The sequence below is a fragment of the Sorex araneus genome, chromosome 3 (assembly GCF_027595985.1).
Source record: "Sorex araneus isolate mSorAra2 chromosome 3, mSorAra2.pri, whole genome shotgun sequence".
NCBI classification, from domain to species: Eukaryota; Metazoa; Chordata; class Mammalia; order Eulipotyphla; family Soricidae; genus Sorex; species Sorex araneus.
This window is the reverse complement of record NC_073304.1, coordinates 196,036,286-196,063,385: the sequence shown is the minus strand read 5'-3', so window position 1 is coordinate 196,063,385 and position 27,100 is coordinate 196,036,286. Positions and strand designations below refer to the sequence as shown.

Here is a 27,100-nt window from a genome sequence, read left to right as displayed (position 1 = left end):
GCTGTCGCCAGAGTCAGGGGCACCGGGTGGGCCGGACCCCTGAGCACTATGTCTCTGTCTGCCTGGGTCACGGGGCTCTTTGGTTACTGGATTTCCAGGGAGAAGCCCCCCACAGTTCTGACTTTGTCCAGAGCGCACCCAGATGCACAGAACCCCACTCAGGCTGGGTGTGGACCCCCTTACTCCAGGGAGACAGAGCTGAGTGCCGAGGGGATGCCCCGGCAGGTGGGGTGCACCCGGGGACAGGAGGCTGAGTGGAGGCGTGGCTCCCAGAGGCTCCTCCGTGGCAGGCTAGCACCTGAAGTGCTGGGGTGCCTCTCACCAGGACACCCCCATCCAGTGGTGAGACTTCTCCAAAGGCCAGGCCACGTGGGGGCGCTGTGAGCCCTCACCCTGGCCTCGTGCTTCCCACCCAGTGCGGCTGTCACAGCCCCTGATTTTCAGGAGGTCCTTGTGCCTCCCGGCCACCCCACCTCTGACCCCCACGCAGAGCCAGCAGCTGCTGCCACGGGGTGCAGTCCCCAGAATTCAGCTGGGAGTGGGGCTGTCGGTGCATCCAGGGGAGCGTGAAGGCGAGGTGCTGTGGGGGAGTCTCGCTCCACCCCGCCTCATCCTCGGCCAGGAGCTGGGGTCTCACCCCGCCCTGCACACGGCCTTCCCATGGCCAGAGTCATCCTGGATGCAGCTCGGCCATTGCTGTTGCCGTGATGCCGGGTCAGGGCTGTGCTTCTCTGCCCCCACCCCATGGTCTGTGATCCCAGGGGCCCTGCAGGGTGCCCCAGCCCACCTCACCCGCCTCTTCCCTGCAGACCTCCCACAGGGATCCCCGCAGATGGTACGAAGGGACATCGGACTGTCGGTCACGCACAGGTAGGACAGCGTGGTGGGCGGGAGGGTCCGGGGCTGGGCCACCCGCAGCCGTTTCCGCCTCTAACTGCCGAGGGCAGGGACGCAGGAGAAACCAGGGCTCACCTCAGCGCTCTGGGGGCCTCCAGATACCCAGGCCCCATCCAAAGCCCTGGTGTGGGGTGCCCCCCACCTCTCAGTTGTCTGTGTCACCTTCCACTGCCCCAACATCCCGCAGGGGGTAACCTGACCTGCATGAGGTTTGACCCCGTGGGAGTGCCCAGTGCATAGGTTCTGAGCTGAAATTCTTGGGTGAGAGGGCTGACACATTTGTCATCCCTCTTGCCAAATGGCCTGCCAGAGAACTGGCACCCGTGCCCACATAACGTGGGGCTCTTGGCAATGAGGACCCTTGGCTCCGCACGCAGGAGGGAGGCTGCCAGGAGGCTGGGCCGCTGGGTGCCCCGAGAGGGTGGGGACTGGGTGGGGTCAGCCGTCCAGGCCCAGGTCTCCCGGCCCATGGGATCTGCTTTCTTTCTCCTGCAGGTTCTCCACCAAGTCCTGGCTGTCCCAGGTCTGCCACGTGTGCCAGAAGAGCATGATGTTCGGAGTGAAGTGCAAGTACTGCAGGTGATTCCAGATCACCCTCGGGGCCCCGGGCACTCCGGGCCTGAGGGCCACAGCCCCATTCAGCCTGCCAGGAGGGACCGGCCTCTCTAGGGGGGTTAAGGAGGCATCAGGCCAGGCTGCACTCCCAGAGGGGCTTGTCGAGGGGGGGGGCTTTGAAGGATGAATAGAAGTTTGCCAGGGTGGCCAAGGGAGGAAGTAAATCCGAGACCTGGAGAATATCTTGGGTAAAGGCAGAGGGGGATGGGAGGCGAACTCAGGTGTTCTGCAGTTTCACCTGTGTTCACACGCACACGCGCACACACACACACTCACCGCTGGTGGCCAGGAGAGACATGTTCTGAGGAGGGGAGCGCCTAGATACAGAGCAGAGCTCAGGTCTCTCTTCCGGGCGGGAGAGGACGTGTCTGGAACAGTGCTCTCCGAGGGTGCGCCTCAAGTCTGTGTTCTGGGCCCAGTCATTGTTATTTTTATGCCCAGAGAGGCCGTTCCAGTATTTGTCAGGGTTGATTTAAGAACCTGAACTGGCAGGCACCAAACCACTAGAAGCATTTATTTGTTTGTTTGGGTACCATACCTGCAGTGCTCAGGGCTTACTCCTGGCTCTGTGCTCAAGAATCAGTCTTGGCCGGCTCAGAGGACCACGTGGGATGCCGGGAGCAGACCTGGCTGCATGCAGGTGCCCGACCCGCCGCACCAGCACTTCCGCTCCGTGGCATTGGCAGCATGTGGGCCCCGGCAGGTCTGTCCAGAAGAGGCTCTGTGGTCAGTGAGGGGCTCTGCGGTCAGTGAGGGGCTCTGCAGTCAGTGAGGGGCTCTGTGGTCAGTGGGGGGCTCTGCGGTCCGTGGGGGCTCTGCTGTCAGTGAGGGGCTCTACAGTCAGTGAGGGGCTCTGTGGTCAGTGGGGGACTCTGCGGTCAGTGAGGGGCTCCGTGGTCAGTGAGGGGCTCTGCGGTCAGTGAGGGGCTCTGCGGTCAGTGAGGGGCTCTCTGGTCAGTGAGGGGCTCTGTGGTCAGTGAGGGTCTCTGCAGTCAGTGAGAGGCTCTGTGGTCAGTGGGGGGCTCTGTGGTCAGTGAGGGGCTCTGTGGTCAGTGAGGGTCTCTGCGGTCAGTGAGGTCTCTGCGGTCAGTGAGGTCTCTGCGGTCAGTTGGGGCCTCTGGTGTCGCTTAGGTGGAAGTTGTTTCCTGGTGTCTCCTGACTCCTAGGAGTGCCGGAACCTTCTCTGGAGAGCACGGTGAGCCCGGGCTGTGCTTTCTGGGCTTGTCCAGGGGAGGCCGGGAGGCCTTCTGGTCAGTGGGAGCCCCGTGGCGGATACCCGCCTCCCCATCGTGCCTCCACCTCCCGCCGCGCTGCAGTGCAATGGAGAGACTTTTTTACTCCCCGCCCAGCCTGTGGTCACAAACATCCCCCTTAAACTTGTCTCTGGGAACTTGGCCTCTGCCTCGGCGTCTGCCTGGGTGGAGAATCGTCTCTCCGGGAGGAGAGCTCGGTGCAACCCACGATCCAAGTGGGGACACTGAGGGCCAATCACCGAGAGGGCTAGGAGGTACTGTGTAGACCTGTGCGGGGGAGGGCGGCTGCTGGCCCGCTGGCCACTGTGGTCCTGTGTGTGAGACACGGCCTTGGCTCGTGGACCCGGTCAGAGGTGTGAGACAGCAGAGACAGTTCGGGGGTTCAGGTTCTGGCCTCGCATGTGGCAACCGGGGTCCAGTCCTGGGCAACCCCATATGGTCCTCCAGAGCCCTGCCGGTAGTGATGCCTGAGCACAGGGCCAGGGGTAAGTCCCGAGTACCGCCAGGTGTGACCCCATATTACACACACACACACACACACACACACACACACACACACACACACACACACTCACACACACACACACGAAAAGTTGGGGGAGTGGAGGCAGGCAAGCAGGCGTCGCCTTGGCGTGACAGCTGTCACAGACCCCGTCTTCCCTCCCAGGTTGAAATGTCACAACAGGTGTACAAAAGAAGCCCCCGCCTGCCGAATCTCCTTCCTGCCACGTGAGTCTCCGGCCCTTGCCTCGTGAGAGTTCCGGGACCACTTTTGGGGGTGATCTGAGACGGGGGTTCTGTGAGAATCTTCTCTTGGCCTGCCCTTGCCATGAACGCGCATGGCCGGGCGTTTCCTGCCATCCTGTGTCCTGGCACTGCTCGCCCGCCCTCCAGAGTGCCCGGCACATTAACCCCTTCTCCCCTGCTCTTCCCTTAGCCTTGGAAACTGGCCCTTTTGCAGCTCCTCCCAGCTTGGGCTTCTTTTTTTTTCCTCTCTCTCAAAGTCAGGGCCTGCATGGAAGGCAACAGCCGTAGGAAAAACTTCTGTTTGCCGAATCAGCCCCAGTCCCTCGGTGCTCCCTGATGTCCCCAGGTGGGGGTCTGCTGTTCCCTGTCCAGAGTGTTCCCCGCAGGCGATGGCCTCTGCCCTAGAGCCCAGGGCCAGGTTCACCCTGACCACCATGGCCCCTTGCACTGGCCACATGTTTCTGTTTGTCTCTGAATATAAATCTGTTCTCTCCGGACACAAAGAAACGTCTCTGAAGATGACCTGGGACGGGCTGTTGGTCCTGCCTTGGGGAGGCTCAGCCGGCTCCAGGGCCCCACCTCAGAGCAGCCAGAGCCCCAGGGAGGTTGGGCTACATCCTGCAGTGCTCAGTGGCTTTCCCACTCTGTGCTCAGGGGTGCTCCTTACTACAGTGCTCTGGAGCCCATGTGATGCCGGGGGCAACCCCAGGCCTCACACAGGTGAGCAAGGCCTTGGCGGCTCCTCGAAGAGAGGATTTTTTTTGTCTCATGGTGATTGGTGAGGGCAGGGCACTGCAGCCTTTGCACCGCTGGGGGTGAGTGCAGGAGAAGGGGCCCCCGTCTGCCCCCCGCAGTGCTGCATCCACGCCTTCAGAGCCGCCCTTGGTCTCTCCCGTGTTTTCCCGCCAGGCCAGGGAGGGGGCCGGGATGGGCCCCAGTACTTGTCCCGCCCAGTTCATTTTCTCCTTCCTGTGTGGGTCACTGCCACCCAGGCCAGGCCCGTGGGGGCCGGCGAGGAGGCCCCAGCCCCGGGGCCAGCCCTCGTCTCCAAGCCCACGCTTGCATTCTGTGTGTGTGACTCGCCTCCTCTTCTGTTCAAAGCTGCCTCCTTCATTCATCATAGACAGCAGTTTATCTTCCCAGGTGAGTCCTCTGCATGGCCCGCCCACTGCCCCTTGTCCTGACCCCTCCGTCCAGCCCACCTCTCTCACCTGCCGGTTATGGAGGACTGACTTGGAGGCGGGCCCCTGGCAGGGCTGGTGTCTTGGTGGGAGGGGAGCTCTGGCCTGAGGCTGCAGGCAGTCGCTCGGCAGGAGGTTTGATGCCTTCTGAGCACCTGTCTACCTTCCAGGCCGCGTGACAGGGAAAGGGCTCCCGCTCCGCTTTCCAAGCCTTACCACGCGGCGCCATCTGCTGGCTCTCACTGGAAGTGCCTCCTGGGTGCAGAAAATTTAAAGGAAAAGACTTGGCAGCTCAGTTTAGACGTTGATTCTCGCCACAGAAATTTCATGCACCCTTACTGTGTGCCAGCCTTTGAATCTGACCATACGCCTTCTCCTGCAGAATTTTTATGATTAGTGCTTAGCTCTAACTGAAGGCATCGGTATAATCTATAACGTTCAGTTCTTAAGTGCTGCATGTTTTAAACCAAGACTACAGAGCTAACAGGGTTTTCCCTGGGTTGAAGGAACTTATCTTGATGTCTCAGTATTTTGGTTGTCTCGGTTTCCGTAGCCCTGTTTGACTCCCACAGAGGAGGCCTCTGTGTTCCTACACGTTGCTGTGCCTGAGTTTTGGGGGCTGGTGGTGGCCAGGGCCTGAGCCTGCCCCACCAAGACTTTGAAGCTGCCTCTGGTTTTAGGAAGGTCCCATGCCCGGTGATGCTCAGGGCTGGCTCCTGGCAGTGCTCAGGGAACCGCATGAGATGCCAAGGATCAGACCCAGGTCACCCAGGTCAGACCCCCCCCCCTCTGTACTATAGGTCCAGCCCCTTGTTCCCATTTTTGTTGTGGTTCCCTTCAAGAGCTTCCTGATTACAGGCTCTAGGAAGGTATCGGAGATTACCCCAGAGCAGCAGAGGACCTCTCTTCCAGAAGGTTTCATCCTTTTCTGAAGATAAGACAGAAGGGAGGGGAGAAAAAAAAGTGTTTATTATACCAAATCTGGATATATTTTGGAGCACAGTTCAAAATATGCCCTTAATTTTTAAGCAAGTATATGGGTCCTTCCCCGGGATGCTGTTTCTCCCTGAGTGTCTTTCTATCTCTGTCTGTCTCTGTCTCTTTCTCTCTCTCTGTCACACACACACACACACACACACAGACACGTGCATGCACATGCACACACATCTCTCCATATCTCTTGTGGAGGCCTTGAAGCAATGCTGGAGAATTGTCTGCTCTCCTTGGTAGTCATGGTTTCCGGAGAGACTTGAGCTCAGGGCTCCAGGGCCTGTGGGATTCCCCGAGAAGTTGGCCCGGGATGTGGGTGCCTGTGTGCATTTCCCTTCTCAGGAGGCCTGGCCTGTGAGGTGAGGCACTGTGGGGGCCCCCAGCCGCCTGGCCTTGGAGTAGGCCCCGGGACGGGGCAGTTCCATGGCTGCAGGGGGGCCCTTTGACCCCGGGGAGAGAGCAACAAGCCTCTGAGAGCCCCTTCCAGCCCAGGCCGCCCTTTTCTGGAAACAGGAAGGAAGAGAGAGAGAAAGGGGTCCACCAGGGGCCCTGCCCCGCTGCATGCAGTTAGGATCAGAGGGAACCGGAAGGCCAGCAGCCTGCAGCACACGGTCCCCCCAGCTTCCGGCTTCCCCAGATGTGGGGCCTGCAGTGAAAACCAGGAAGCCACAGACTCAGAGGTCAGCCAGCCCCGGCTGCCCAGTGCACAGGCTGAATTTCCACCTCTCCCTGGCGTCTCTCCCACACACCCAAACCCAGAAGCCAAGGCAGTGGGGCCTCCAGAATCCTCCACGGGGACGCCAGGCCCTGGGGTCCAGAGACATGTGCTGCTCTGAGGGGCTGTGGGGTGCTGGGAAGGAAGGAGGTTCCGGCCAGTGGCTTAACCACAAGCTCACACGGACGGCAGGGAAGAGACTTTCTATGTCCCCCTCCATGGTACGAGACTAACACCCAGAGACAGCCAGAACAAGGGCCAGAAGGACCAGTTCGTGCTAGGAAGCTTGCCACAGCCGGGGGTGGGGGGGTGCCTGCAGAGAAGAGACAGTAACCGCGCTCGCCCTCCTTCTGGAGCAGAGCTGCTGCCCGAGGCCACAGGCACGGCGGGTTTCAGGGACACGCTCCTCGGCCGGCCCGGGTGTCACTCTGTGAGGCGGCTGGAGGGGTCGTGCCACCTGCGTAGACGGGGTGCCCCCCACACGGGACCTTGCAGAGGAAGCAGGAAGGGGGTCTCAAGCTTCACGTTTGCTTTTTTTGTTTCCTCCAGACATTTCTGCCTTCCCACCGGCGGCCCCGTGCCCTGACGCAGTGGCGGACGGCACCCGGTAGGCACCCGCCCCTCCACGCTTCTGCCCTGCCCCATGCCCAGCCCACGGCATCTCTGTCTCTCTCCCCGCTGGGCTGACTCAGTCTCTGGTCCCGGGGCCGCAGGAGGGCTCATTTGCTCCTACCCTTGGGAGGAGGGTGGAGAGGCTGGAAGGGTGGACCGAGTGCACGTGGGGTTCGGGAAGCTGCTGAAAGCATCTCCCAGCGCCAGCCCTTCCCCCACGTCAGACCTGCTGAGCGCTGGGCCACGATTCTCTCAGCTGGTGGAGTTGGGTCAGCCAGCTCGGAGGTTAAGAAATTTATAATGGGGCAGGAGCGATAGCACAGCGGGTAGGGCGTTTGCCTTGCACGTGGCCGACCCGGGTTCGATCCCCAGCATCCCATATGGTCCCCCAAGCACTGCCAGAAGTAATTCCTGAGTGCAAAGCCAGGAGTAACCCTTGAGCATCGCTGGGTGTGACCCAAAAAGCAAAAAGAAAAAAAAAAGAAATTTATAATGGTGAGACGCCCCCCCAATACAAACACACCAAAAATAAAAAATGGCCACAGAAGTAGGATAGGGGTGAGGTGCTTGCCTTGCACGTGACTGGGCTTAGTGATCCTGGGAGGATCACAGAGCCAGGAGTAACCCCTGAGCACTGTCAGCTGTGGCTCCGAAACACACACACCCCTAAAAATCAAACACAAAACAATAAACAAGAAAACAAGAAATTGCGTGATGGGCTGGAGAGACGGCACAGTGGTTTCCCTCTTGCAGTCTCTTGCATTCTGCTGACCCCAGCACTTCACGGTGCCCCTGTGAAGCCTCGTGGTTCCCCAAACAGCACCACGTGGTCCCCCAAACATCAATGGGTATAACTCTGTGAGCCCCCTGAGCACTGATTGTCTGGGTACCCCGCCAGGCCCCAACACTGACCCATCAGGCTCACTGGCTAGAATACTGCAGAGGGCAGCTCATGGCCCCTGGGCCCTATTTTAAAAAATTGAGACAGGGGTTAGAGAGATAGCACAGTGGGTAGGGAACTGGCCTTGTATTCAGCTGACCTGGGTTCGATCCCTGGCACCCCATCTGGTCCCCAAGCACCACCAGGAGTGATTCCTGAGTGATTCCTGAGAGCCAGGGGTAACCCTGAGCATTGCCAGATACGGCCAAAATAAACAAACAAATTAAAGACGGAAAATTGCACAAGCCAGTTCCCAGACACCAGGCTGCTGGAGTGTGTGCCTGTGTACATGCTTGGACCCTCTCTCGAGTGTCAGTCCGAAAGGACCTCAGTGTCCAAGCCAGGGCTCGAGAGGGACCAGCAGGTCCGGCCCCCGCCGTCTGTCGGCTGTCTGCTTCCCTGCTGCCTCTCCCAGGACCAAGTGAATCAAAGCGAGTGTTTGGGCCCTTTGTTAGATTTACCCAGGGAGCCCCTTGCCTGCCCCGGGGGTCGCCCTGACCAGTTGTGTTTCACTCACAGGCCCGACAGCCAGATGCAGGCCGACGTGTTGGAGGACCAGGATGTTGAGGTGAGGGGGCACGATGGTGGGCAGGGTCCCTGTCCTCTCTGCCCTCCCCAGTCTCGTGCAGGCGGGGTGGGGGTGCCACACCCCGAAACTAGCCCCCCACCCATGCCCACTGCAGTGGCTCTGGGCATATGGACAGGTGGCAGAACCGCCTGCCTTGGGCTTTGCTGTCAGAAGTCAAGTCAGCATTTGGTCTGCCTGAGACCCAGAGATGCTTGTTCCCTTGCTCGCTCGGTCCCTCTGAAATGAGGCCAGACTTTGATCTGTAGCTTCTTGAAGATTCTGGGCCCAGCCCAGGCCAAGCACCTGGACTTGGCCCTTGAACCAAATGTGTCTCCTGCTCCTGGCCCTGCGCAGTGCAGAGAGCTTTAGAAAGTACTGGCACGTTTGGGGGTGAATGCCGCTGAATTCTTCATGCCAAGGGATGCCACGTTCTTCCCGAGATTTGATGACGCTCAGGGCACTTGGGGGGGGGGAGGGCTGTAGGGCTAAGGGAGCAGAGCCTGGGGCACAGCTGACTCATGCCTCCCTCTGCCCCCTCTTGCCTCCCCATCTCGGAGCCCAGATGCTCTTCGCCCCATCCAGACCTGTCTGGTCCCCAGCGCCCGATCCCTGAGCGCTGCTGGACATGTTGGTCATGGGACCTTCCCACCTCTCCTTGCAGCCTGACGAGGAGCCCGAGACGGGCAAGTCGGAGGCTGAGGATGACGAGGACGAGGTGGACGACCTGCCCAGCTCCCGGCGAGCCTGGCGCGGCCCCATCTCCCGCAAGGCCAGCCAGACCAGCGTGTACCTGCAGGAGTGGGACATCCCCTTTGAGCAGGTGGAGCTGGGCGAGCCCATCGGGCAGGGCCGCTGGGGCCGGGTGCACCGTGGCCGCTGGCACGGTGAGGTGGCCATCTGCGTGCTGGAGATGGACGGCCACAACCAGGACCACCTGAAGCTGTTCAAGAAGGAGGTGATGAACTACCGACAGACACGGCACGAGAACGTGGTGCTCTTCATGGGCGCCTGCATGAACCCCCCGCACCTGGCCATCATCACCAGGTAACCCTCGCCCCTCACCTGCCTGCCATGGGCGGGGAGGCCCCCACGGGTGTGGCCGTTGTCACCAGAGAGTGCCAAGGAGAAAGCCAGAAGTGTCCTGTTGTCCCCACATAGAGTCCCACTGAATGAAACAGGAACAGTCAAATGTTCCAGAAAGATAACAATAATAAAAATAATAATAATAATAATAATAATAAAGTGAAAACCTGCGGCCAGAGCGATAGTATAGCAGGGAGGGCATTTGCCTTGTAAGGAGCCAACCTGGGTTGGGGTCTCTGGCACCCCTTATGACCACCACCAGGAGTAATTTCAGAGGGTAGAACCAGGAGTAACCCCTGAGCATTGCTGGGTGTAACCCAAAAAGCAAAAAAAAAAAAATGTATGAAAACCCACCTCTCCTACCCAGCTGGGCATCTGTCCTGGAAGGCAGATACCACCCTCGGCAGTTCATCTCATTGCTTTCTTATTAAAGACGTTTGGGGCCTGCAATAAGAACTCTGTCGCTTGGGCCGTGCATGGGGCCAGCGTGAGGCCATGAGTCCCCAGTCATTTACCCAGCGAGGGGGAAGTTAGTGAATGGCTGGAGAGATGCAACAGTGTACAGGGCACTTGTCTGCAGGTGGCCAGGCTAGGTTTGCTCCTGGCACCCCAGATGGTCTCCCGAGCCCTGCTAGGAGTAAGCCCTGAGCACTGCTAGGTGCGGCCCCAAACTAAAGAGAAGCGAAATTAATAAAGAAGTTTGCATTTACTAGTATGTTCCTTTCTGTTGTGTTTTGTTGGGGGACACACCCACCCAGCAGTGCGCAGGGCTAATTCCTGGTTCAGGGATCACTCCACCTGGGGTGCCAGAGATGGAAACCAGGTTGGCCAGGTGCAAGGCAGGTGCCTTTCCCGCTGCACTGTCTCTCCCGTCCCTTTATGTTCTAGCCCGTATAATCGTCTGTGAAGACACGCAGGGCAGTTTGCGGTGGTGCATACCTTGTTGCTTGGCTGGAGCAGCAGGGAGACCTCTGGGCTGAGGTCTTCCCTATTCTCTGTGTTTTCTGTGATGCTGGGGACCATGCCCAGTGGCTCACACTCCCCGGCTGAGCTGCACCCCAGCCCTGCTTTCAACCCTGTGCAGTGCTGGACTCCTGACGTGCTGGCGGGCACCGTAACCACCAGCTCTTGATGGTGGCAGGAGAAGCCCTGGCTGGTACATCTGCCAGGTTCTGGGGTGTCAGTGCTCCCCCGTGGGAGGTTCAAGCTGCCAACATTGGCGTGACTGAAAGCAGGCATGTGGCCCCGTCCCTAGCCGCCCCTGGCTGCTTCATGGTGACCGTCCTCCACGCCAGGGAAGGTCAGCGAGCGCCAGGATGCAGTGTCCACTGCTCCTCCCTGGCAAGCCGTTTTCGCCCCGCTCCCTCCCCCCACCCCCGGTCCGGGAGTCTTTTGTCCAGAGACCATGAAATGGAAATGACACTTCTGACCACAGTGTCAACTGAGGGGCTGGGTGTACGCAATTAAGACTGGGAAGTGTGGCATGAGGTGGTGGGCGAGAGGTTGGCACCACAGAGCTTTCAGGAGCCAGCTCGAAGCCATGCAGTGCCGCTAGCCTGGGCGCCCGCACGGGCCTCTGGCCGCTGGTCCCTGGAGCAGATTCATTTCTGGGGCTGGAGAGATCGTCTAGTGGATAAGGCATCCGCCTTGCACACAGCTGACCCGGGTTCAACCCCAAATTGTTCCCTGAGCACTGCCAGGAGTGATCCCTAAAGGCAAGGCCAGGAGTAACCCCAATCATTGCTAGTTGTGCCCCCCCCACCCTCTCCAAAAGATTCATTTCTGTCTGTCTGGGAGAAACAGCGACCACCCGCACAGTGTGGGGTAGCAGGTCGCTCGACACCCAGGGAACCCAGTGAGCCACCACATCACCACGTGAGGTATGAGGAGCCTGACAGCTCTGACTCCCGCTTGGCCCCAGCCCTGTTCCTCCAGCCCCTCCTCACCTCGCACCCCGCCTTCCGTAGGAGACCGGAGTCTGTCCCAGAGAGCAGGTGGGCAGGTGGATCTGCTTCCCCCCCCCACACACACACCCACCACTCTCTGAGGAACCAGCAAGGGGGTCAGAGCCCCATCCTGCTTCAGGGGCAGGTGACAGGACCTCTGCCCCTGACCCCAAGGAAGGATGACAGGACAGTACTGACTGATGTCTGGGGAATGGCATTCTGCATCACCTCCCCGTGTCAGCTATGGGTGTGGGGACAATGTGTAACTTCTCAGCGTCTCCCGCAAGCTGGGGGACAATAACCATCCACCAGCGCAAGAATTCTCAGGAAAGTCTCAGGAAGTGTTTATTACTTAACGAGGAAAGTCGGAGAGAGACAGAGCTGCGTGTGCCAGCAGAGAATGCATAAAGGCGCCCAGCAGGCGTCCCTCACGCCCACGTTTCCCATGTTTGAGGAGGGGTGAGGGCCCGAAAAGCAGCAGAGGGACCCCAATGCCAGGCCCCTCCTGCGGAAGCGCCAACATAGCTCCTCGGAAACATTCCTCGGACAAGCTGTTTCCTCCACGTGGCCGAGTCCACTCCTTCCGGGAGTAGAATGAACCACAGATTCTTTCTGGTTCTTTCCGTCTCTGGGCTTTGAGCAAGGGAGACCCCAAATCTCAAGCCCCTGAGAGCTGCCTTGTCACTCTGGTATTGGATAAAATCCTTGTGCCGGGCCTGAACTGTAGTACCACGGGGAAGATGCTTGCCTTGCACGCGGTCAGCCTGGGTTCGATCCCTGGCACCCCATGTAGTCTTCTGAGCCCTGCCAGGAGTGATCCCTAAACAGCCAGGAGTAGGTCCAGAGCAGAGCTGGGTGTGGCCCCAAAATAAATAAAACAGCAACAAAGGAAGAAACTCTCCCATGATGAGAAAGCTGCACAGTGAGGCCGTCACTGCGGGAGCCTTTAGGATCTCCAAGTGCACGCATCAGGGGCCAGAGGCCCTCGGAGGCTTCGAGCACAGTACCCCCGCCCCAGCTTTTCCCGGGAGCCACCAGGCAGGCTCCAGCTGCTTGGCCCCAACCTGTCTGACCCTAACACTCTCAACAGCTTCTGCAAGGGGCGGACTTTGCACTCATTTGTGAGGGACCCCAAGACGTCTCTGGACATCAACAAGACCCGGCAGATCGCCCAGGAGATCATCAAGGTAAAGGGGGGTCCTGGCTCTGCCCGCCCGTATTGGGGTGGGGGGAGGGTGCTGCACTGTCTCCCCCATCCCTCGGTCTGTCCCACACCATGATGGCTGGAGTGAGCAGTGCTGGGTCCGTGGCCAGAGCTGTGTCGGTGAGCTGTAAGGACTGAGGGTCAGGACTGAGTCCCGGTCTCTCTGGCTCTGTGACTTTGGGCAGGTCGTTTAGCCTGTCTGAGCCGTGGCTTTCTCCCCGGTGAAGCGGGGAAAGCAGTGTAGCAACCCTCCTGGAGAGTGGGGCTCAGACCCTGAGGGAGAGTCAGAGTCGAGTGCCCTGGAACCATCCAGACTTTTCTCCCTCAAGTTTTCCATTTAAAAAATGACCATCAGGGGCTGGAGCTATAGCACAGCGGGTAGGGTGTTTGCCTTGCACGAGGCTGACCCGGGTTTGATTCCCAGCATCCCACATGGTCCACCGAGCACCGAGCTCCACCAGGAGTAATTCCTGAGTGCATGAGCCAGGAGTAACCCCTGAGCATTGCCGGGTGTTACCCAAAAAGCAAAAAATAAAAAAAAAGAAAAAGAAAATGGCCATCAGAATCCAGAAAGACCTGAATATGAGACCCAACCCAAAGCAAGACCTGAGGAAGAAAGCAGGCGTGAGCTCCTTCTTAGCCAAGGAGGGGCGGGGAGCGGTGCTGATGCCAGTGCAAGGGAAACAAAGCCGGAAGAAGCAAATGGATTCCTCTCAGGCTAAAAGCTTTTGTGCCCTGAAAGAAACCAGCACCAAAAACAACTGACTGGGGGTTGGCACGTAGCTCGGTGGTAGAATGCATGCTTACATGTGTGAGCGCCTGGGTTTATTCCCCACATGTGTGTGCGCACACGCAGCTGACTGGGAATAGATAGTGGCACGTCCTAGGTCCAGTAAGAGGTTAATATCCAAATTAGATTGGCCAGCAGGCAAAAATAATAGTGGGCTCATCTGGAATGGGCGAGGAGCAGTGAGAGGAGGCAGTGGCCGAGTGCGTGGTTTGCCTGCAGGAGCAGCGGGCTTGATGCCTGTCTCTGCACGGTCCTCCAGCACTGCCCAGAGCAGCTCACCGGATGTAATGGACACAAAATAGTGGACACAATCCAGAGAGATAGTACAGGGTTCAGATGCTTGTCTTGCCTGTGGTCAGCCCATGTTGCATCCTTGGCGCCATTTCTAGACCCCTGAGCACGGATCCAGGAGTAAGTCCTGGGTATTGTTGGGCTTACTCATCTCCCACCAGAATAATAATAATAAAAAAAAATAGGTATTTCTCCAAAGATGATACACACATGGCACTCAGACTCATGACAAATGCTCATCATCACTGATGATCAGGGCCATTAAAATCACAGCCACAATGAGTTGTCACTTTACGCCTTTGAGGATGTCCAAAAATTAAAAATTAGGTTTTAGGAGGGTGTGTGGAGAAAGGTACCCTGGTGTGTTGGTTAGAATGTCAGTGAGTGCAGCCTCCGTGGAGAACAATGGAGATGCCTTAAAATCTAACATTTGGGGGCCCAAGCCCTAGTAGAGTGGGGAGGGCACTTGCCTTGCATGTAGCCAACAAGGGTTATATCCCTGGCATCTCATATGATCCCTGAGCACTGCCAGGAATAATTTCTGAGCACAGCTGGGTATGCCCCACCCCAACTCCCCACCAAAAAATGAACAGGTGGAGGGGACTGGAGTCTAAAAGCAGCTGCTGCCTTGCAAACATGAGGCCATGAATTCTGTCATTGGTACTGCACATGCGCATACACACCCACACACACACACAAGGCAGGGCTCTGGGCTCTGCTGACTACGACTCCTGGCATACATCCAAGACTGTAAGCACATGCTCACACCACAGCAACCCCTGGTGAGTATTACCCCACAGTGTGACGGGCATCACAGCCAAGTGAGTGCGACCCCCAGAGCACATGTATGCGAGCATCTGGTTATCCTCACAGCCACAACAAAAGGAAAGAGAAAATTAAAACACGTGGAGATGGAACTACTCTGTGACCCAGAGTACCACTCCTCGGCGTTTCTCCAAAGAACATGATGAAAAATACTAATGAGGAAAGATGGCGCCCAGGACTGGCCCAGAGGACTGAAGTGCAGGCTTTGCATGTTTCATCCCCAGAACCACAGACTCCTGAGCACCACTGGGTTTGCCCCCAACAAAACCAAAGTATATATACCCCCCCATTTTCATAGCTGCATTATTCACAACAGCTAAGACGTTGAATCTTCCAACTGTCCATTGGCCAGTGAATGGGCAGAAGAGTTGTGGTATCTGCTAAGTGGAATATTACTCTGTTGTTAAAAAGGTGCCAGCAAGCGGGAGGGAGGAGGATTTGTGTTCCAGCCTGGAACCTCACAACTCATCTCTCTACACTGGCCTTCTGCACCTGTTTGCAGACAGGGTTCAGGACTAGTCCTCAGTTTACCTTCTAGTCCTTGTACAGCCAAGAACAAGTCTTTGTCTTTAATTGTTGAGGTGGACCCTGACCCTGTACTTCAGTTGTGGTCTGGGAGATGGGGCTGGGGACACTCAAACTTGGGGACCCCCTCAGTGGCAACCCCCATCCTCCTCCATCTTTGCACTGCTGTGCAAAGCCTTATAGAGAGACACACCCCTCCCCTGCCATCACTCAGTTTCTCTGGGGTGCCTGGGGTGCTGGCCCCACACAGCCCCTGCCTCTGCCACAGCCTCACCCCTGCCCTAGGTTTAAGATGAAAAGAGCAGACTTGGTTTGGTCAGGTCCATGCTGACCCTGGCTGCCCTCTCTGAGGCGTGGCTCCCTCAGATGGAAACCAAGGCTGGGGAGGGTGCAGAGGTCTGGCCTCCCGCTCCTGCTCCCACTGACATGCGCATTCCTGGCAGGGCATGGGCTACCTGCACGCCAAGGGCATCGTGCACAAGGACCTCAAGTCCAAGAACGTCTTCTGCGACAACGGCAAAGTGGTCATCACGGACTTCGGGCTGTTCGGGATGTCGGGGGTGGTCCTCGAGGGCCAGTGAGTCGGCCCTGGAGGGCAGCACCGGGTTGCCAGGGCCGGGGACTCCTGCAGACCTATCACCCCGCCAGGTCCACTGGGCCCAGCCCTTTGGGTTCCTCCTTGCACTCGGTTCAGGAGCGTCCTCTGCTCTCTGACAGGCCAGGGGGACCAGGGCTCACTCCCCCCAGGAGAGAAAGAATGTTTGTTGGGTTTTGTCTCCCCAAACCAGGCAAGGGGTAGGAGGGAGTAAGGCTGCTCCCCCAGTGTCGGGAGGACCCAGGAAGCAGAGCCCCCTCTGCCCACACCCGCCCCCTGCCCCCGACCGGTTTCCCGCGTGGGGCCACTGGACCCTGTTCTCTGAGGCCGGAGACTTGGGCTCCCCCCAGTGCAGCTCCAGGATCTGGTCTCCTGCCCCCTGACATTGCCTGTGCACCGTGACCTGGCCGGGCCCACGTGCGTGTCCCGGAGGTGCCAGCGGGCCTCGGCTGCGAGAAGACTCATTCTGGCTGCTTGCTGCAGGCGAGAGAACCAGCTGAAGCTGTCCCATGACTGGCTGTGCTACCTGGCCCCCGAGATCGTGCGGGAGATGACGCCCGGGAAGGACGAGGACCAGCTGCCCTTCTCCAGAGCCGCTGATGTCTATGCATTCGGGTAATCTTATTTAGCGGTGTGTGGGGGGGGGCATGGAGGGCAACCCCCAGCGATGCTCAGGAATCACTCCTGGTGGTGCTTGAGGGGTCACATGGGATGCCAGGGATTGAACCCGGCTTGGCCGCCTGCCAGGCAGACACGGTACCTGCTGTCCTATCTCTCTGGTCCAGGAGGCATTTGTTACTCAGACAACCCTGGAGTCTCACATCAGCACCCCTGACCCCCCCAACCCCCGGGCCATGTGGCTAAGGGCTTCCACAGCCTCAGGCCCAGGTCAGAGTTGCCTCAAAACTCTGTTCACAGCCCCAGGGTGGCCCTGGATTTGTCACCCAGGCATGTGCCCCTGAGGGCGGGAGGAGGGATCCTGGCTTCTCAGGCTGGCTTGAGCTGGGCAGAGCGGTCCAGGACTCGGGAGATGATGCCCACGCACGTTCCCTGCAGGACCGTTTGGTATGAGCTGCAGGCGAGAGACTGGCCCTTCAAGATCCAGCTGGCTGAGGCCTTGATCTGGCAGATTGGAAGCGGCGAGGGAATGAAGCGCGTGCTGGCCTCTGTCAGCCTGGGGAAGGAAGTCACCGTGAGTAGCCCCGCGGTGTGGGAGGGGGGTGCCTGCCCTCAGTCACTCACCTGAGCAGGGCATGGGAGAGGGAACTGGCGGTGGCCGCTGCAGGACCCGTGTCCCTTCCCACCCACCCGAGGTTCACATTCTTGATTTTGCAGAAGCATCTTTTTTTTTTTTTTCTTTTCGGGTCACACCCGGCGATGCACAGGGGTTCCTCCTGGCTCTGCATTCAGGAATTACTCCTGGCGGTGCTGGGAATCGAACCTGGGTTGGCTGCGTGCAAGGCAAACGCCCTACCCGCTGTACTATTGCTCCAGACCTGCAGAAGCGTCTTTGAGGGAGGAAGGCGGGTGGTGGGGACTCTGAGGCGGTGGTGGAAGGGGGCAGCTTCCTGGTGGAGGGTGGGAGGTGGGAATGTGGTATGCATGCAAGTCTCAGGGGGAAAAAAATCTGAAAAAAAAAATACTGGAAGAAACAAACGACAGTTCACAGCGAATACACAGCAGGGTCAGGCCTTCTCCATCGTGAGTTTCTGGAATGCTTGGAAAAAAGTTGAAGTTTCCACAGCAAGTTCTTTTTGCAGAATCCCAACTCCTAAGGCAATTGCTGACCTATCTGTTACTCGGTGCCTCCCACATACACCCGTCCAGTGTGGCAGTGCTCAGGGTCTCACCCCCGGTGGTGCTCAGAGAGGCAGGGGAGTATACATTGTGCCGGGATTGAGTGAAGTACGCCCTGGGCATCCCTGTGGCCCCCAAACAAACAAAAATAAATGAAGTAAATAAATGAAAAGAGGACAGACACACCTCTTGGCCATGCTCAGCCTCAGGGGCCCCTGGTGGCAGCACTACCCCCTCATGTGTTTCATACCTGGGACTTGGTTCCTTTGGACCCCTTCACCCAGGTAGCCCACCCCAGGCCTCCTGTTTCCGTTGTTCTGGAGAGCTCCGCAGGTAATTCTAGCACCCAGCTGGAATTCTGAACTCAGGGGTGTTTTCTCACCGTCTCCAGCCCTGGCGGCCTTTCCACAGTGGCTGAGGGACAGCGCGGGGCCAGGCAGGGGCGGAGGGAAAGTGGGCCCGGCGGGCTCTGCCCTCTTGCCTTTTGCTTATTTGGTTTTGTTTCGGTTTTTGGTTTGGTTCTTGTCTGTTGGAAGGTGCTATTGGTCAGTAACAAAAGGGAAAAAAAAAGGTTGCATCATTGTGAAAAGAGGGGTGTGGCCTCTGAGTGTCACCTTTCAGGTTAGTTATTGGGGTGAGGCTCTGCTGAGATGGCCACCCTGAGTGACTGCTCCGGGGAGGCTGGCCAAGGGCCTGGTTCCTCAGGGGAGCAGCCTGCCGCAGCCCGCAGGGCTCCCCAGATGCCCGCTCCTCCTTCCAGCCGAGCCTCGATGCTCAGGCTATCTGTACTTCTGTTCCTGTCGCCTTGCTTCCGGCTTCCCCGTGCCTGACGGCTGGGACTGATCCTGGGGTGTCCTGTGGGATTCTGGCCTCGGTGCATTGTTTCTGCTGCTGCGGTGCTACCGACTAGAATTCCATTTCCTTCCTGTAGTTCATCTCTTTACCCCTGCATTTTCCTCCTCTGCACCTGTTTTCTGGGCTTCACATTTGTACCTTGGCCTTCATGTGCAGGTTTTTTCCCTCTGTACTTCGTAATTGCCTTTTTATATTATTGATAGAAGCACCTTAGCCTGCTTGCTTTCTTCCTTCCTGCCTGCCTGCCTCCTCTTTCCCTCCCTCTCTCCCTCTTTCCCTCCCTCCCTCCCTTCCTCCCTCCCTCCTTCCTTCCCTTTGTCCCTGTTTTTTTTTTTAGGTATTTTTTTTTTGGGGGGGAGAACACGTGTCTATATTCAGGGGTTGCTCCTGGCTGTGCACTCAGGAATCACTCCTGGTGGGCTTGGGGGCCCATATGGGATGCTGAGGGTTGAATCCAGGTCGGACACGTGCAGGGGTGTGTGTAATGTCTCTCCGACCCCTTTCTTTCTTCCTCCCTCATAGTAAGGAATTTTACTTCATTTTATTTATCTTTCATGTTTTGGGAGTCTACACTGGCTTTCTCCTGGCTCTGTACCCAGGAATCATTCCTGGTGGAGCGGGGGGGGGGGGGCCCTCTCCCAGTGTCAGGGACTGAATTTGGGTTGGCAGCATGCAGGGCATGTGTGCCTCACCCTCTGTGCTGTTACTCTCTCTGGCCCTTACTGCCAGGGACCAGCCCCAAGTCAGGGATCTCAAAAAAATCATCAGCCCTTTCTACTTTCTCTCAATTGGCTTGGCTATTTCCAGTACCTGTGGAATGCATGCGCATGTTAGGGTGAAATATTTCTATATACAAAAGGACCTTCGGATGCTGGAGAGACAGAAAATGGTTAAGGCACTTGCCCACTTGCCTTGTTCAATCCCCAGACCCCCACTCCCACCCCCACCCCGAGACCTGCCAAGAGTAATACCTGCGTGCAGAGCCAAGAGTAAGCCCTGAGCACAGCAGGGTATGGCTTCCCCCCTCCCCCCCATAAAGACAAAAAACATCATCAGGATTTTTAGTAACATTTAATCTGTTGGTTACTATATATATTATATACATTTTAACATGTTTAACCTTCTAATGCATGAACACAAAATGTCTTTCGATTTATTTACATTTTAAATTTCTGCTATGTGTTGTTTTCAGTATATGACTTACTTCACTTGTAAAATTTATTCTTTGGATTGCTTATGTTACATAGTATACAGAAACACAACTAATTATCGCACTTGGTTCTGTGCTCTGCAACTTTGCTTAAAGCATTCACTAGTTGTAACGTGTGTGTGTGTGTGTGTGTGTGTTATTCCTTGAATTATCCTTATGAAACACTCTATCATCTTGAATACAGGTTTTTATGGTTTTTCTGTTTCCCCCTCTCTCTCCCCCCACCTCCCCGACACACACACACACACACACACACACCTCATTGCTGTCTTAGAAATCCTAGTGTTGTGTGCAGTTGAAACCACCCATTTTCAGATCCTGCTTACAGGAACAATTTATGATCTTGGGCCTGTTCATGTGCCCCAGTCCTCCCAAGGCAAATCATCTCTAATCATCTTTATGTTATTGCTTGAAGCCTTCCATTGTTTTCAGTGTTTTGTGTAATAAGAAATTATAAGCTGATTTTGACAGTATACTGGTAATAATGTGCCTATTAAGACTTTTACGAGAAACTGTTCCTGACAGGATATAGAATGCTCATTGACATTGAATATGAATTTATATCTTATGCTAATTTTATGGGAACATATTAACATAATTTATATAAGGAAAATGGTCTGGAGCCATAGCACAGTGTGTAGGGCGTTTGCCTTGCTCGTGAATGACCCGGGTTCGATTCCTCCGCCCCTCTTGGAGAACCCGGCAAGCTACCGAGAGTATCTCGCCTGCACAGCAGAGCCTGTCAAGCTACCCGTGGAGTATTTGACATGCCAAAAACAGTAACAAGTCTCATAATGGAGACGTTACTGGTGCCCGCTTGAGCAAATGGTTGAGCAAGGGGATGATAGTGACAGTGATACCAGCCTCAGCAGATCAAAGAAGGCATTCTAGAGACCTTTGCCTATCTATGCTAATCTAAGCTGAGCAAACTGTTCTCTATCAAAGGTTGCTGTGCTGCAGAACAAAGGGGGCAGAGGCCTCTAGCACTGGTTCATCTCAAGGGATACTTCCTCTGGGAGAAAGAGCGGAGATAAAGCTGGTCCCGCAACCCATCCCTCCAGCTTTCCCTGCTGGCTCTGACTCCCCGTAGGAGGTGTCTGAGTGTGCCCAGCCACCCTGCTCCTCAGTCTGACCTGGCCCCTGTGTTCCCATCCCCTTACCCTTATTGCTGAGACCTGTGGCAATTCGTTTCCCTCCCCTCATCCAAAGAAATCTGCCCCCTCCCTCTCTTTAATTTTTTTAAATTTTTATTTCCTTCCTACACTGCAATGGATTAAATTTCAGTCCTACAGGGATGTCGTCCTGTGACGGTTTTTTGCTTCTTTCTCATTAAGTCCTGGATCCATTGCATGGTTTCTTCTCTACTGGATCTTCCTGTTTCTTATTTGCATTCTGATAAAATGCAAATGAGATCTAAGGCCGTGGCATCAGGCCAGGGAGATGGTCCTAAGGGCAGGGGTCTGTGCTTTGCATGTAGTCCTAAAGGCTGGATCCTGTGCTTTGCAATCCCCAGCAGCACGGGGTCCCCCAGGGGTCACCGGGAGTAGCCCCTGAGCACCGCAGGTGTACTCTCCCCCAAACAGAATAAAGTATCCCTGCGATGCTTGTGAAAATGTGTCATTTCTCCACCAATTGTGAAATGTCGGAGGAGAAGCAGGAGAGCCCGGCAGGGGGTGGGGGCCGTGCTTGCCGGCATCACTGGGACCCTGTCCTTCCCCGCTGGCGGCCCACCACTGACACCAGCTCCCTTGCAGGAGATCCTGTCCGCCTGCTGGGCATTCGAGCTGCAGGAGAGGCCCAGCTTCACCATGCTCATGGACATGCTGGAGAAGCTGCCCAAGCTGAACCGGCGACTGTCCCACCCGGGCCACTTCTGGAAATCCGCTGAGTAAGTCCCGTTCGATAGCCAGACCTGCTGGCTGGGCCCTTCAAAGGACACCGCGGGCTGTGTGTCCCCAGCACCTCAGCTGCTTAATGCACTGGTCTCGGGGACTGCTGCTCCCCGCTGCCCCCGAGCGAGGCTGGGACTTCTCAATCATCGCAAGGGACACGGCAGCATCTCTGTCTGCTCCCCGAAAGCCTCTGTCTCACCTGCCATGCCCGGCCCAGAAGCGTCTGCCTGGTGTGGGGCTGGTGCGGGGGAGGGGCACTGAGCAGGAAGCCAGAGTCCCCCCCCCCCAATTGCTGACAGTGGCACAGACGCGAGATGGAGCTTCCTTGCCCCCAAACAGCACCCCGTGGGGAGCCCCTGCCAGGGTCCCGGGGTGCTTGGCTGCTCAGAGCACACCTCGCGTCTGTTCCAACATGTCCCCTGTCCCTGCTCTACAAGGCTGGTCTCCTCGGGGCTGTGGACCCTCGCCGCCTACTTTCTGTCTGGCCCCCATTTCCTTTGCTGCCAGGCCACTCCGACGTAGCCCTCCCGGACCAGGAGAGGGCACGGAGGGCTGTGGGGCTGCTCTGCACGGGGGAGGCCCCAGTTCAAACCCAGCCTCACGTGGGCCCCTGAGCAACAGTGGGAACAGCCCCTGAGCACTCGGCCTGGAGGAGAGCCCAAGCACCCCTCAGGTGTGGCCCAAAAACAAAACGAAAAATAACATAATGCTTCTAGAAATTAGGGCCTAGAGAAATAGTACAGCCTTGTACAGAGGGTTTTCTGCAGGAGCCCCTCGCTTCTCCCGGCCTGACACAAAGTCCAAAGTGCTGGTTTCCAGGCCCCCGGCAGCTTCATTCCCCAGCCGGGCTCTAGTTTTCTCACCCAGAAAAGGGAGGTGCTAGATGAGCACCAGCATGCAGATGACTCGGGAGTCCCTAAGGACTGCGCTGCCCCGTCCCCTCAGTCGCAGGTGGGAAACTCAGGGCGAGACCACAGGCAGCGTGGGGGAGGCGGCAGCCAAGTGTCATTTCTTCCATGCACGCACCTCTAATTCTCGTTTTCTCTCTTCTTTCCCATCTGTCTGTTGCGTCTGTGTTTCCGGGGTTGGGGGTGGCGGGTGTCTGTCCTGTCTCTCGCCTGCCCTTCCACCTGCCCACACTGGGCCCTGACGCCTGCACCTGGGGACACCTCTGCCACGCTCAGCCCCTTGGGGTGAAACGTCGCGGCCACTCCCAGTCGCTGGCGGAGCCGCTATACGGGAAAGGACGTCCCGGTCACCCCGACTTTAAGAACACCCGCCCCATTCTGGAAGAATAGTGTGTCCTGGTTCCACCCCCGCGCTCTGCCCGCTCCCGCACTCCCCTTGCTTCCCCTTCCCATGTGTGTGTGTGTGTGTGTGTGTGTGTGTGTGTGTGTGTGTGTTCATCCCTATGGACCAAAGGGACCTTCTCGCAGCTGAAGGGACCACCAGCCAGGGACAGGCGGGCCTGTCTTTCTCACTCTCAGCCCTGGACCCGGCCTCTGACCGTACTCTGGACCGGAGAACAGCCAGCCCCGAACCCAGATCATGGCCGGAGCTGGTGGGACTGGGGCTGGCCGGGGGCTGAGGGGCAGCAGGCCTGTTGGCTGGCTCTGCAGGACCTTCCGCCACTGTCTCTGGGCTGCTGGGCTCAGGCTGTCTGCGCTGGACTCCTGGGGGTCCGGATGCTGCAGGACGTCCCTTTGTTTGTCCGAGGCAGGGGTGGCGGCTCTAACACGGCCCCTCTCTTCTCTCCCTAGGTTGTAGCCTGGCTGCCTTGCATGTCCAGGGGCTTCCTTCCTCCTAATCAACCACCCAGCGTGGCCACTTCTGCTCAGACGCACGCTGAGACGCGGGCACTACCCGGGGCGCCGGGCACTGTCGCTCCAGCCCTCTCCCCTGAGACTCCTTCTCTTGCTTTGTTTATACCACTGACCCTTTCCCGCGCCCGGCCTGCGTGTGCCTGAGTCACTGACCCCTCCCCAGGCAGAGCTGGGATCACCACCCTGGCGGGACTGACCTTGTGTGGGCTCGGCTTCTGCGGGGTGTTCTGACGTGTGTTCCTGACTGACTCCTTACTAACCCTTCGTGAGACGCATCCCGCTGACCTGAGCACGGTGGCCTCTGGCCTTGGCGTCTGCAGGACAGGGGAGGGGTTTGGCGTGGCCGGGAGCCCACCCTCGTCTTGTCCAGCGAGGAGTGGAATGATTTCACAGCCACCTGGAGCCAGCCCCTCCTGCCAGGCACAGTGCATCCTGTGGCCCTGAAAGAAGCCAGCTTTGTGGGGCCGTGGACTGGGCCCCCGCCATCCACCCCCAGAGGACGGCCTCTCTCCAGCTTCACCAATGGGAGCCCAGCTTCCACCTCTTCTGCCACTCGAAGGCGCCTGCTGACTCTCCTGACCCAGGCAGCCAGAGCAAGCCTGACCCCAATGGCTCCCAACAGTCCCCAGCCAATGGAGCAGCCGGTGGAGGCTCTGGCCACCCCAGGCCCAACGCCCAAACTTCTGGAAGCAGGCTCTGGTTGTCCTGAACATCAGCCCACTTCTCAGATGATTTCCCCAGCCCTAGGCTTCCTGCCATCTGGGGAACATTTCCCAAAGGAGACTGGCACTCCCACCCCATGCTGGGGCCCAGGTCCCCGCCACCCGCCCCCTGCCCCCCCCCCCAGCTACACAGAGCCAGCCTGGGTCCAGGCAGCGGGAGGCGCACAGCTCCCCCAGAAGGCCAGAGTAGTTCCAGGGGGTCCGGATGCTGGGCTGAGCCGAGACTGCTTGACTGGGCAGCCTTCCTCGCTTGTTGGGGTCCGGGTCCTCTGCGCTTCAGCGGGCAGCCCTGCTTCCTAGCGAATGCCGCCCAGCCGCAGAGGGCACCCGGCAGGCGTGTAACTCTTGTTGTTTCTGTTCCTCTTTGCAGCATGAGCAGCAGCAAGGTGGCGCCCCGCTTTGAAAGGTTTGGCCTAGGCATCCTGGAGTCCACCAACCCAAAGATGTAGCCAGCCGGGCAGTGCCTCTCCCGGCTCCTTTCCCCTTTAAACGTATTTGTAAGACACCCAGACACCTACCGAGATGACTGCGGGGCACCACCCTCTGCACCACCCTCTCCGACTCCTCAGTGGATGTGGAGCCACACCCCCGGCCCAGCGGTGCCATACCTGCGTGCCAGGAGTGAGGCCTGCGCCAGCGTTTACATGAGTGTCCCAGCAGGCGAGCGTGCTGGGCCCGGGGGGCATGGAGGGGCCCACGCTGGGCCCTGAGGAAGGAAAGAAAACCTCCTGATGGTGTTTTGTCTTAGAGTCACATGGACACCCATGGGGTCCGACTGCCTCTGCTCCAATGCCCCGTCACTGGGGCACCTTCCCCAGATTCTCCCTTGGTCCTTCCCATGATTTGTCCCTTCCTCCATCAGGGCTGGGGTGCCCTGCTCCCGGAACCCAGCTGGATTGGGGGTGAGGAGTTCCCCAAGAACTCCACCCCACCCCGCTCATACCTGCAGGAAAGGTTGAGACAGAACCAGTAACATGGGGACTGATGCAGGGGGCAGGGCCGGGCCGCTGCAGGGAGAGACGTTTCCTGTAGCCTCAGAAAAGCACCAGAGACACAAACGAGTCCTGGCATGTGCCCCCAGAACCGTGGCCCAGCTCTCTCCCTGGAAGGTTTGGTGGACAGCAAGGCCCCCATCCCCCCACCACCCACATTCAGGGGGCCCTGCCCATGTTGACCACAGGGAGTCATTCACCCAGAGCCTTGAGCTGAGCCGAGGGTCTGAAGGGGCCTCGGCCTTCTCATCTGCTGGCCCTGCAAACCCACAGACCTTCAGAGCATAGCCAAGCACCAAGCTGGGCCTCTTTAATATCTGTTGGAACCAGCAGGAGAGGCTGGTTTGGGGTATTTTGTGGGCGAGAAGCTTCTGTCCCCTGGAAAAGCATTCTCGGCCCCAGAGCGCCTCGCAGCCCGTGGGAGGCCCGGGGCCCATCCCCACACCAGAAGAGAGACATAGAGGCAAGAAGGCCCCAGAACCAGGGAGGGTGCCAGGAGTGACAGGAGGTGAAGGCGGACTCAGCCCGCTCTGCTCCGAGCTGCCCTGGGGGACAGGTACATCCAGAAGCTCCCTGGAGTCATGTCAGAACAGTCTAGAACACAGACCGTGGGCGTCTGAGCAGGCGTCCCAGGGTCTCGAGACTCCCAGCTGAGATGGGCCCATTCCCTTCTCCCCGCCAGCCCTCCGTGACCTCCCATCACCACAGAGACGTGCCATCTGTCCACCACCTTGGTGCAGTCAGCTCCAGGATTCGAGAGGTCACGGTGGGCTGTCTACTCCCACCCCTGCCCGGACACACATACAGGCCCCCACCTCCAAAACCACAGCCTGCGGGGGGAGCCCAGGGCCGGAGGTTCCTCCCAGCAGCCCCTCAGCCCCAGGCCGTGATGCAGGTTTAGCATTTTACAAGCCGCTCGACTCTGTGCCTTGTGCACATGTTGGGGACCCAGGGACCGAGCAGTCACAGCCCCTCAGGAACAACACCTCCCGCGCCTGAGATCTGCCAGGAGCCCGCCATGGAGCCCTGGTGCCGGGACCCCGGTCCTCTCTGGGCCCAGGTCGACTCCTGCAGCCCACTGGGCCCCGGCCTGCTGTTATTTTCATTGGGAGGAGGCAGAGCACACCGGCATGTGTGTGAGAGGCCCTGGGTGCCAGGGAGCCCCCCCCAACACACACACACACACACACACACACACACACACACACACACACAGAAGCTCAGAAGGTAGCGTTTGGGGCCTGGCAGACTCGGGCCTACAACACGTGAGGGGCCTGCAGGAACCTTGTGCCACCTGGTCCTCCAGGCACCTGCAGGTGTGACCCCCACCCCCAGACTGAAAGTCACCTGAAGCGCCTTGCTCTGCTCAGCGCCCTCTCTGCTGCTCAAGTGACTGTGAATAAAGGCGCGGGGACAAGCTGGTCCTTCACACGCCCGCGGCAGCACTCGAGGCCGGCACATACTGTGAATTCAACGCCTGCCGCTCACCCTTGTTGAGGGTGGGAGACGCAGGCTGAAAGGGCTCCTTGGTGATGGTCGGGGAGACCCCCCCCTCCGCACAGTTCCCAGCCTCAGAGCCCTAGGTGTGCCCTCAGCGCCTTCAGCCCCCAGAGCCCCGGCCCCAAGCTTCCATCCAACTCAGACTTGGGTCCTAATGAGTTTCTAGCCAGTGGAGAGCCGAGTGGCCTGCGGGGGCACCACCGGGTCAAAGGGGTCCCCCCAGCCCCCTCATGGTGTTTTCTGAGCTCACAATGGTGTTCTCTATGGGGTTGGGGGGCCAGGAGAGCCCCCATGTGAAGGGGGTGGTATGGGGGGGGCTGGCATGTGGGCAAACACAGCGTCTTTCGCAGCCGCACGGCGCACACTTGCTGTCCTGAATGTGATGTAAAATTTGTACAGTAAAAGTTTTTATATTTTCTATCAACTGCATTTGTCTTCCAGAAATGCTATTAATTTAAATTAAAATGATTAGTATTAACGAGCGTGCTGCAGCCGTCTGTCCTTGCTGGGTCTGGGTGTGTGAGCAAAGCGG

General features: G+C 58.0%; 1 protein-coding gene across 1 annotated transcript; it reads left to right on the top strand.

Annotated features, from left to right (window-relative positions):
• Window positions 1-809: 809 nt before the first annotated feature.
• On the top strand, window positions 810-26,841 carry LOC129403512 (kinase suppressor of Ras 1-like). The gene is made up of 11 exons (XM_055132221.1): window positions 810-870; window positions 1,393-1,476; window positions 3,433-3,494; window positions 8,175-8,518; window positions 9,180-9,562; window positions 12,638-12,734; window positions 15,626-15,759; window positions 16,261-16,392; window positions 16,834-16,969; window positions 21,394-21,527; window positions 24,447-26,841. The coding sequence occupies exons 1-11, from the start codon at window positions 833-835 to the stop codon at window positions 24,523-24,525; spliced, it is 1,623 nt and encodes a 540-aa protein (XP_054988196.1). The 5' UTR covers window positions 810-832; the 3' UTR covers window positions 24,526-26,841.
• Window positions 26,842-27,100: the final 259 nt, after the last annotated feature.